General features: G+C 32.9%; 1 protein-coding gene across 1 annotated transcript; it reads right to left on the reverse strand.

Moving 5' to 3' along the window:
- Nucleotides 1-966: 966 nt before the first annotated feature.
- Nucleotides 967-7,112, reverse strand: LOC25491620 (probable disease resistance protein At4g27220). Its single transcript, XM_024780414.2, has 5 exons — nt 4,302-7,112; nt 3,201-3,458; nt 2,418-2,744; nt 1,229-1,996; nt 967-1,014 (listed from the first exon to the last, which is right to left on the reverse strand). Exons 1-5 carry the CDS (start codon nt 7,110-7,112, stop codon nt 967-969), a joined length of 4,212 nt encoding a protein of 1,403 aa, XP_024636182.2.
- Nucleotides 7,113-12,277: the final 5,165 nt, after the last annotated feature.

Consider the following 12,277-nt stretch of genomic DNA (forward strand, 5'->3'; position numbering starts at 1 on the left):
ATAACAAGCCAATAAAATATTGTTTTGTCATTAACCTTATCACATGCTACAAAGGAACCGGTCCGGCGTCGATAAACTTCTTTCATCAGTCAGTCACAGTGTTGCCTCACCTGATGCATTTGGCCCCTATGGGAGTCTATGCATTGATGGAATACCTATATCACTATGTGTAGCCACACATTCCCATTAATCTTGGTGCTCTCCTTGGTCCACCACCAGAAAACAATGGCTGAAACCCTCGTATGTGAGGGTCACCATGTGACATCCACATATCAGACATAAGTCTTAAAACTGGCCTACCCATCGCAGCAGCCATAACACCATTCACATTCGCACTACTGTTAGCAATTTGTTGCTAATTTTGATTTGTATTACCTTCTCAAGACTAGATTCATTTTGCCGCTGCTGTGCAGTTTCAGGCAATTCTCCCAAGAGACGGGTCTTATGTCACTTACAACAACTCTTCCAATTCAACGGCACCATCATTATCAGCCATTGACCTCAAAGCTATCTCAACCGCAAGTGTTGGCTCTCTTGAATCTCCAGCAAGCTCTTGAAGTGCAGCTTTGTCTTGAAGAACCATTTGATTATTCTCCAAATTCCTCAACACAGTGGAAAAACTAATTAGCGTAAAAGGTACCCGATTAAAGACAAACACCATCCATTGATCGAACAATGGACAAAAGACTAACTTTCTTTGTTTCTGGATATGTAGTAACAGGAGAGGTTTTAGGGTAGTGGGGATTGTTATTATCTTTCCGGGGTTTATTTTCCTCCTCATCCCCTGGAGAATAAAAAATAAAAAAAATTCCAAGTGTTAAAATAACAAAACTGTGAGAAAATAATTTAGTAAAAAAGAATGTTTATAAAAGAGGATAATATTTCAATAGCATCAAACTCTTCATCACTTGTGACTTAAACGACAAGTCTAACCTCGGAAGGCTTCACATTACAAATGTGAAGGACTCATTGCTCATCAGAACGTACATGATGTTCATCTGAACGACAAATTTCCTGTTGACAAAGTGATAGAACTAGTTAAAAATAAGCATGTAAATGACGTTCCTCAATATTTTATTTTTAAAGCACTTAACATGAATGATTTTTAGACACATTTAGATTGAAATAAAAATAAATAATTTTCTGTCTGAATATTTTTCTTTTAGCTAATAATGAAAAAGAATAAAGATATTGTTAATAAGAAATCAGTTGCTAAATTGATGCATACCTCAGATATAAAAATACTCCTTATTGAATCGTTTAGGTTCCCAGCCAAAGGGTAATACAACTCTCCTCTTTTGATGTCCAAAAGATTGGGAGTGCTCGGCATTCCCTCAGAGAAAATCTCGAGGAGAGGACATTCATTTACCTCTACTTCCACCAACAATGGAAGGTAAATGCGGGACTTACAGCTAGAAAACTTGTTAAGTTTTGGCAAACTTTCCAACACCAATACCTCCAAATTAAGTAATCCAAAATCAAGATTCTCCTCTGCTGTAATGATTGCTTCAAGTGAGTTACAACCTTTCACCTTCATCACTTCAAGCTTGCCAAGAATTTCCCCCATAGAAGATGTAATTAAACTTATCAGTCCATTGCAGTTGGTAATCTCCAAAGATATTAAGCTATTAAAAGAAGCACATGAAGGAATCAAGTTTGTAAGACTAGGACAATATTCAACTGCGAGGTGTCCAATAAACTCAAGAAGTAGGTGGGGTCCTTCATATATTTTAGGTAAATGGGAAAGCTTCAAACTTTTTAGCCGAATCTCCTCATTTAATAGTCTGTCATCTAGGAATATTTTCTCAAAGGAACATGATTCAAGACTACATGCACTTTGGAGAAGCTCACGAGGAAATGCCTCCTCTTCATTCTCAGACCTATACAAGCCTATATGTTTCAAATTGGTGACAAGAGAACCAATGTTTTCGGTTTGCGATATCATCAAGTTAGCATCCTTTATCATTATGTCTAACCTCTCCAGATGCGGAATCACCTAAAACATACATAAAGCACAATTTAAAAAAACTGAGTATTTAATATTAACTCAATGAATGTTATTTTTTCAGTCAAATATGTTTGAAACTTCTTTTTTACCATTACCTCCGCACTTTACTCAATTTCTTTTAAATCCAAATATCCATTACAGTTATAATTAAATGTTAGGTTTTAAAGAAACTTTTAAAATAAGTTTCAATTTGATGAAGTTTTACATGTGAAAAATTTCGGATACATTGACTCATTCAATTTTCAATGTGAAACTTTCTTCCATTGCTCGCAGACTGTTTTAAATCGTTCGAAATTAAACAATTGAATACAACTATAATTGTTCGGTATTTCATTATAAAATACAAAGCCCTAAACATGTGTTCTTTTCAAGAAAATTGTTATCATATGTTAATATTTATGATACATACCTCTTCAACAACGAAAAGTGGTTCTTGAAGCAGCATCAGAGACTCCTGAGTTTTAAATACAGTCAACTTAGCACAGCCTAAAACAGTCATCACTCTCAAAGATGGACATGCAAGGGTGTGATTTCCTCCATAAAAGCCTTTGAGCTGCGGTAAGGCCTTAAAAGATAGAGTCTTCAAGGCATTCAATTCAAATTGTGGAGGTATAAATACAGAATCCTCATTCTCTATAACTGCAACAATTTCCTTGCAATCACTTATACAAAGACTGTTGAGCTTGGAGCAGGAAGTGACTACAGAAAGAGGAAGTACATGCTCTAAGCTTCCACACTGATATATATGTAGTCCTTCCAGATCATGAAAATTCAGAACTCCTTTAGGATCCATACTCCATATCTTTTTTACATTTGGTAATGTTTTTAAAAAAACATTTTTCAAATGGGTTGAATCCTCTATACTGCTTTGGTCACTCGGAGTCAATTTGAATATCTCTTTGAGTAAAGGACAATCTGTTATTTGTAACCACTCCAAATTGCAAATTGTTTTTTGTGTTGAAGAAGGAAAAACCACCACGAGGGATTCACAATTTTTGACCACCAAGCTCTCCACCTTGTCAAATTGGAAGTGCCATATTGTCTTCAAGTTTTTCATGTCCGTTAACATAACAGACTTCAATTCGGCAAATCAAACCTATAATTCACATTTTATGAAATCATGAATATTATATCAAATATTTATTTAAAATACAATCAAAACATGAACTTCCATAAAGTAAGATCACCATACCTCTTCCAATGCAGTAACATCACTGTTTGCCTTTTCTTTAGCTATTATCTCCTCCATTGAACGACAGTTCTTAATTTCCAGTTGTCTAAGGTTTTTAAAACTTCCAACCATGGTAGACAAAAATAAGTACTTAATATTTTCACAGTCCCGCACGATCAAAGTTTTCAAGTTGAACATAGTAATATGTTGATTGTCATCCCAAAAATTTTCAACATCTAGTTTGCTCAATGTAAGGGAATGCAAATTAGGAAATGCAACCTACATAAAAACATGTTAATTAAAATCATGATTAAAGGTTTATTATGACAAGCATTATAACTTTGGAGATGCATCACTCATCCAAAATCCATACATGCCTTCTGGGCATTTTATCACACTACTTATATAAAAATTCACAAGGGGGAAAAAGTTTTTATACTAGTATATGTAAAAAAAAATAGTTACCAAATTATACTGTATATTGGTGTTTAAATAATTGAATTTGTGATCGAAGTTCTTGAAGTTCAAGACTTGAACCAAACCAGATTTTTAGAAAAAAATTCACTAACCAAACTGTTACACAGTACAGTTCGGTTCCGCGAACTGTTTCACTAAATAAAGAGCCACAAAATCATTCACTCAAACTTGGCAAGAACAGAGGAACTCTAAATCCCTAATCCCGGAGATTCAGTTTCTCACTGAGACATACAAGGATCCAATCAGAAAATTTAAAAGTAATAAAACATTGATGAATTTTTACAATGACCCATATTTGAACCTTTGTGAATGTATGAATACTTACTCTTTTACCTTATTATATTATATAATTGGACTCACTCCTCAGAGTCTAGGTCGGTGAACCTTCCGTCAATTATTTTTCAACTCTGAGTTCTAGTTTTATTACTTTCAGTTTTTTATTTTGCCAAACTGACCCACTCCTATAATCATTTGTAACCTTCTAAGATTATAGCCGATGATCACATATATATAAAGTAGATAATTCTCATCATACATTGCTGCTACATTAAATATTGAAATTAGTTGGTGTATACTGCATGTCATTAAATTAAAATCCTATCATTTATTTTAGTATAAAGGTTAAAATGAAAATAAAAAACAAACCTGAGAGCTGTTAAACAGTGCAGAACTTAAAGGCTCCAACCCTTGATACTCAGTTATCTCAGAAGACCCCGAATTATAATAGCAGAAATTATCAAGCTTATGTAAATGATCCAATTCCAATGTCTTCAACGAAACAAACTCGATAATTTCATTATCTACACTTGCATAATTGTCATTTAAGAATACAATGCCTTCCAGAGAACCGCATCCAGAGACATGGATCTTCACAAGTTGTGAAAGCTCCTTGATCAATGATGGAGATAGAAGGTGTTTCAATTTAAAACAATTGATGACCTCTATAGTGGTGAGCTTTCGAAAAGAATTAGGTGCAACGGGACCACGACATATCTCCTCCAACATCGATAGACCGAAAATTTCCAACTTTTCCAAGTTGGGAAAGAAAATCTGGCCCAAATGTGTGTCAACTATGCGTTTCAATGAACTATCAAACCTGATGCGAAGAACTTCCAGCAAAGGAAATCCGTCACTATTGAGTTGATTAACATTCTCAAGGGCCATTGAGGAGGAGTGATTTAAAAATAAAGCTTCAGCTCTTTTCATTAGTTCCTCAATGTGTGCATTAGTACAACAGATGTGCAATGTATTCAAGGTTTCAGAATAAAATTCCATTAGATGATAGCAAAAATGAATTTTGAATCTTTCCAATTTCTTAAACATCCATTGCAAATCTAGTGGAAAATCATCAGTACCAACCATTAACTCAAGAGTTGTCAACTTTGACAATTGCCTCAACTCAGCAAGGTTTGACAATTGCCTCAAATCAGGACTTTCCATCTCAGAAGCTGTACCATTGGATTCCCATATAATGAAGTTCCTGCACTTCAACTCCTCCAGTTCAGTCAAGCATGATAAAATATTGGGTGGGATCTCTTGGAGTCCAGTTTGGTTACAATCAAGTGTTTTAAGGTGAATCAACTCCCCTATTTGGCTTGGCAATGAGATAAGTGAAGAACCAAAGAAGTTAAGAAATTGTAAATTTGTCAAAGCTCCTATTCCCTCCATATTTTCCAAAACACATAAAAACAATGACAATGACCTAAGATCTGAAAGGCAGCAAAGAGAAGATGGTAATTGGCACAAATTGAATTTGGTTAAATGCAACACTTTCAGTTTTACCATCCCCTCAAAGAAATTATCTGGAATTTCTAAAAGAAACTTTGAATTGCTGAGCACCAAAAGCTCTAGATTGGGGCAGTCTAACCTCTGAGGAAGTAAGGTGATGTCACAATTCAATATAATTTGCGAGCAGTTTCTGAAAGAATCGTTTGTGCAGTTTCTCATAGAATCATTTGAGAACGGCCGTTTCACAAAGACATGTTTGTCTTTTGATGCAATGTTGAGAGCTACTTCCCTAACCATATTATGCATTTCAATTATCTCACATTTACCAGATTCTCTCAATAGACATGATGTTTTCAAATAACCAACCAATACATGTAGGCGGTGTCTTCCATCTCTCACAGTTTCTATTTTTTTCAACACGCCTAAGCCCATTACCACTTCTAAATAGGACTCCACTTTTTGAAATCCCAATACCGCGATGAGTAAGAGGAGTGTCCTCGCTTCGTCGCACTCTAATGAGTTGTAACTCAACTCCAAAGGAATATAAACTAAAGCACCAATCTCCTCTGGACCAACATCTTCTAGTTGTCGTACTGCATTTTCCCAATAGTTAATATCTTTGTTTACTAATGCACGTGCGACCGTTGTAATGGCTAGAGGCAAACCTGCACACTTCAATGCTAATTGAGGTGCTAAACTTTTTATCCGGTGATCTCTAACCACATCTCCAACCATAAATTGAAACAAGTCAATAGATTCCGTGTCATCAAGCGGTTCAAGTCTGAAAGTGAAATTTTCCGGAGCGCCCATTTTCAATAAATTCTCTTTACTTTTTGAACTCATCATCAATTTGAAATTGGTTGGTTTTTTATTATGGTTCCCCGTGTGACTGTCTGTCATGCTAAATGGAATCCCCACTTTCTGCAAATCAAGAGTACCACAGATGTCGTCCAGAATGATGAGGATATTCTCCTTTCCTTTCATCTTTTTCTTTAAGCGGATTGCTCTAGCATCAATACTTTGCATATCAAACTTCAGACCTAAACCTTCGGCAATCACCTCCTGAATGTTTTCAATATTGGAAGTTTTAGCCAAAACCACCAAGTTAAAAAGCTTCAGCTGTTGTGCAAATCGATCGACTTCCTCCAGTAAATAGGTCTTGCCAACACCACTCAACCCATAAACCCCGATGATGTGTGAACTAGGGTCTTTTAGAGCTTCTAAGATATTATTCAGAAATGAGCGCCTTGATGCCAACAATACATCCTTAGGTGAGGGTGAGGAAAAGGATACAACATCCTCTTGATGACGAGGATTGTAACCGACACGGCAGTCAAACTTCCCACTTTGCAGCTTTTGGGTAACATCTAAAGAGATTTTGGTGGCTCTTCGACTTAATTGATGACGATGGTAAATCAAGTTAGGGAAGTCCCAACGATAGCAACCGGCTTTGGAATGGTTTGGATCGTTGTGGAGCATGTTAACTTTGTTAATGACTTGATTCACTTCTTTCATCCAATTTAAGACATCATTCTCAATTTCTTCGCCATTTGACTTAGCTTCTTCAATGGAATGATTGACTCTTTGTCTTGCAGCCTCTAGATCTTTTAAATCTTTAGATAGCTTATTCAAATTACACTTGTAAAAAAGCACATATCTTGCTTGTCTGAGAACAGGCTCAACAGTAAACTCAACTAATTTGGAACCAACTGAAGTGAGAATTTCCATTATACAGGCTTGAGTGAAGGTAGCTGAAATTCAAAAGAAGAAATAGAATGTTAACACTTGGTTTATCATATAATAAAATGAGTGAATCAGTTTAAAAGTGATTATGATTATGATTAAAATCCATCTAACAGGGTTATAGGAACAGCTAAATGGACAGTAGGTGAGTGGTATGGGGAATGATTGAGGGTTCAGCATTCTCTATTATGAGAGTTCATGTCTAGCTAACTCTAAAGCCTCTCCATGAGAAGCATCCTCTTCAGAGACTAGAAGCTCAAAAGAATTATGTAGAGATAAAGTGCTCTTCTATATCCAACACACAGTCGTATTATCAGTTTCTAAGGTAAATGGTTGCACTTTGAGTGATTATGGCAGCATTTTGCTCCATTAGCTTTGAATCTTTTCCTTTGTAGGAGGAGCCTCCATATGAGTGGATTGTTTCTTATTAATCATGAAAAAATTTATTTTTAATTTATTTTTATCTTCATGATAAACAAGGTTTGTAAACATTCTAGTTCTGATTATGATTAAAATGCATCTAAATTTGAATAGTTGAACAAAAGAAGACTCAGAATCAAATCAAAGTTGGTAAATTTTCATAAAAATGACATTTTTTTTGTTGTTAATCTAAAAGAAAGAAACAAGTTAGAATGAATTTCTGAAATCTAACAACAAGATAGCTATGACTTTTCATAAAAATCAAAGTTGGTAAATTTTCATAAAAGTTACTAAAGACAAGTATGAATGAATTTCTGAAATCTGACAATAACAAAAAAAGGAACACAAGTTATAGGTTTACCTCAAAGCTCAAGCAAGTAGATGATGTAGAAACGCAGCAGTGTAGAATGAATGAATGAGAAGAAGTTGAAGCTGTAAGTAACAAACACAAAAATATCTATCAGCAATGTTATGTTATGAGAAGTAGAAATGGATGAAAAATACATCACTGTTGTGTTGAATGAAGATGAAAGTTGAGAGATTGAAGTGTTTATGATTTGGAAAATGGAAGTGTGAAAATGAATGGAATAGTAAAGTTCAGTGATTGAAGTACTTTTGTTTGAAAATTGGAAGTGTGTTAAAGTTGAGAGTTTCTGTTTTTGAAAGTGTAATGAAGAGAAGATTCTATGTTTGGCCCACTTATTTTAAGTTTTTCTACTTAAAAAAGTTGCTTGCTAGCCAAACACAATTTTATGGAAGCTCTTGAAAAAAAAAGTTGCTTAATTATCTAGTGTAAAATACATAATTTTACTTCTTTTGATAAAATAATTGATCTAGCGTAGGGATGGTAATTAAACCAAGGCTCAATGGTTACCCGTAAAAAATCTATAATAGCTAGCGTAAAACCCCGCTTTCATAGGTCCGGGCTTGGGTGCAAATTTAAATTGGTATAGGTACGAATAAGGGTACTATATTGCCCAATCCCACAACCCGCATATACATATTTATATAAAATGATAAATAATTTATTTATTCTTGGTGTATAATTAATTAATTTATTTAACTATTTAAGTCTAAGCCAAAACCTAAAATCTACTTAATACAATAATCGATCCCTCCTACTGGTATACAATTTTTGAAAGATGTTTTGAATGTTTTTTATTTTGTTCAATACTACGATTCGTACTATTTTATGAGTTGATTTGAAAATTTTTGAACCATGATTTTAGTTCAATTGTGATATTTTTATTGTCTTTTCATAATTAAAGTGTAGATAATGGATGCGGGTATGGGAACTAAGTTACCCATAAGATATGAGAAATGACACTAAAGTTGTTGCCCACAAGGGTACGAGCTCAGATATATTTTACAAACACGAGTATAGGGAAGGGCATTGTAATACCCTACCGATTACCATCCCTAGCAAATACCAATTCATTTTTTAACGTTGATAATAAAGTGCTCATTCATTCCTTAAATAAAATGCTCATTCATTCTTTTTGAAATGTATATATCCCATATAATAATTATTGCATTGCAATTAACTATATAAATAAGAATGTATATATAAATCAGAATGTAGAACACGTTTCATATTTGATGCCCCTCAAAAATAAAATGCAAAACTTCTTTTGATCAATCTATAATTTAAAATTTATGAGCATTGATAATATCATTACAACAACAAACTTCATTAGAAAGTCTAACTGAATAAATTTTATTGAGTGAACAAGTATTAGCTCAGTTGATAAAATGATAAAATTAATAGAGGGGACGTCGTGACCGCTTTTAAAATGCGACTCCTTTATTTATGTATGAATTGTTAATGACTATTGTCGTTTTGTACGTCTGACTATAAAAAAATAAACATTATCGAAATGGAAGAAAGAGTATGATCAATATATATTCTTTAATTTAAATATAATTATTACTTTATTAAATTATAATAATTGTTTAATTTTTTAATTTTAAAAAATTCACTATAATTAAAATATATTTTATTTATGTTACATATTAATAAAATAAATTAAAATTTATAGTTAACTGCAACATTAAAAAATAGAGCTTTGACAAAAAATTCCATCAAATAATTTCTAACTTCAAAACAGTTTTAAGCTAAAATATTTAAACATACCAAACAACTTAAGCTTTATTTTGAAAGTTCTTTTTATCCACTTTAATTCAAAAGTAACTTTTAAACCTAAAGAAAGCTAGGCCAATCCCAACCTACAAAGCATCTTGGAAAGCAGAGAACATGTCAGAAAACACAATAGCTTATCCGCGTTGAGAAGAATCTCAATAATAAGATAGGCTAAACCAATCTATACCAAACATTACTTTCAAATGGTAAGTTTACAAAAAATGTAAAAAAAAATTCCTTGATTATTTACAGTATATATAGACAATGAACAGCTTTGCAGAAGATTCACAAGCCTTGTAAATTGTAATGATATGAAAAGACAAATAAATGACACTATATGTTACCATGTTTTATTTAATTATTTTTCCTCAAAAAAAATATTTTTTTATCATTTATTATTCCATGTCAATAAAATTGTTATGTTAACGCTCCTCTTAACGCTAATTCTAGGTAATTATTTTTCCAAAAAGTAAAGCTAGCATACCCTTGTAATACCCCTCTTACGGTCGAAGAGGGGCATCCCACCCTACTTGTCCAAATTGAAAAAAGTAATAGATGAAATGCATTTTCATGCACTATTTTCATTTTTATGAAGTTTCAATAATTATATTTTAAAATTTAGCTTTTCCATCCTCTTTTTCTTTTTTACTTTTAATCCCCACCCCACGTTGATCACAATTTTGATTACGTGTTTAAGTTATTAATGATATGATAGAGAACATGTGGACATATTGAATTAGTGACTTGTCCACATGTGCGTTGCTATGCCATTAAAAACTTAGATACATGATCAAAATTGATTTTAAAATGGAGTGATGATAAAAAGTTTAAAATAGATGAAAAAGGTGAATACGAAGATGAATTTCAAAATAGAGATCCAAAAACTTAAAAATAAAAATAAAAATAGGGTATCAAAACAATGAACAACTTTAATGCTCAAAATGAAAATAGGCTTTTTTGTCCTTTATTTTTTTTTATTTAATCATTTATGTTATAAAATGTCAATATTGTATCTTTTTTTATGAGATTTTTTCAATGAAATCTGAGTTCTAAGTTTTTATGATGAAGATTTGAGTTTGATGATTTTTTATTTTTGTTTGAATTTTTGAGCTTTTTTTTATAAAAGGATAACGATGTTGACATCGTATAACATAAAGATTAAATCGAAAAAATAAAATAAAATAAATGACGTAAATGTCATTCATAATTAAGTTAAATTGACGAATTGTATAATTTTACAAAAAATAATAGGTAGAAAATAAAACCCAAGATGTAGAGAAAGCAAACGTAAGAGAAGTAAGAGAACAAAGGAAAAAGAAAGACCGTATGAAGGTCGTTGGATCTTTGACGGTGGTGGTGCGTGGTTAAACGTCGGGAGTTTAAGTGGTGGTGATGTGGTGTTTGAAAGGAACAAGTGTTATTCTTTTTGCTACTATTCTTCTCTACCCTTCCTTGCTTCTCCTAATTTTTATATATCAATAGAAGTCTAGAGTTTATGCCACATTTTTATGAAGAAAATGCCAACTAACTGTGTACTGAGAACCAAAAAATGTGTTTTTTCATGAAGTGTTTGTTTGGTTGCGAGCAAAACATGTGATAGGCATGATTTTCTTGGGTAATAAGTGAGACGTGAGGGAAAGTATGAGAAAAACGGTTCAAAAATAGAATGTAACTATTCAATGTTATGAGTCATGTGTTTATTCAAATTCAATAGAAGGACAAATGAGATGAGAATGAGTTTTGTTAATCAAAGGTTTATTATGATAGCTCCAATCCACAATAGGTTTGTATCTATTCAAAAAGTGATTAACTAGATTGTAAAATTTATATTTAAAATGTTGATTACTAGTCTATAATTAGGCATTGATCCACAATCACTAATTATTAAACAATTAACAATAACATATATGTATATATATGTGCCTTCACAATTAATCAAATGGTCAGTTAACACCTATTCCCTAACATCCAATCATTTCGATAACAACACACTAATACTAGTAAGTAACAACACAAATAAGAATGGAAGATAAAGATAACTAGTCATAGAATGGCATACTTATAAAAAATTAAGTACCATTAAGAATAGTTTCCAATTCATCTCATGAAATTCACATTTAATTTAATAATCATATGGCTATCCAGAAGGGTATGTTCATATCCAAATGTTTTTAAACTTCGAATCATGGACCAATAAAATTGACTATGTACTAAATAAATTAGATAAATTAACACCAAAGAAAAGGAAGCACGTAAAAACAGGAAAAGGAATTACCTTGAAAAGGGCAAGCCAAGGCAATCCACTTATTCACATATTTTGAAAACACCTGCCAAGCAACAACATAAATAACCACCGATTCCACTTTGATTTTCAGCACGAGTTTCAGAAGTAGTGATGGAGAAAAACTAGTTTCCAACTATTCTGGATAGCCACATGGAGTGTGTAATTATATTGACTTTTCTTCGTAAGCAGTTTCCAACTATGAAAGCCCTGGAGAAGATCAAGCTTCTATTTTGGACCGCTAGTCATGATTCACTCCCCACTAATGCGCTTTTGCACCATCGCGGTATAGTTTTGTCTCCTATGTGT

Source organism: Medicago truncatula, chromosome 4 (genome assembly GCF_003473485.1).
Source record: "Medicago truncatula cultivar Jemalong A17 chromosome 4, MtrunA17r5.0-ANR, whole genome shotgun sequence".
NCBI classification, from domain to species: Eukaryota; Viridiplantae; Streptophyta; class Magnoliopsida; order Fabales; family Fabaceae; genus Medicago; species Medicago truncatula.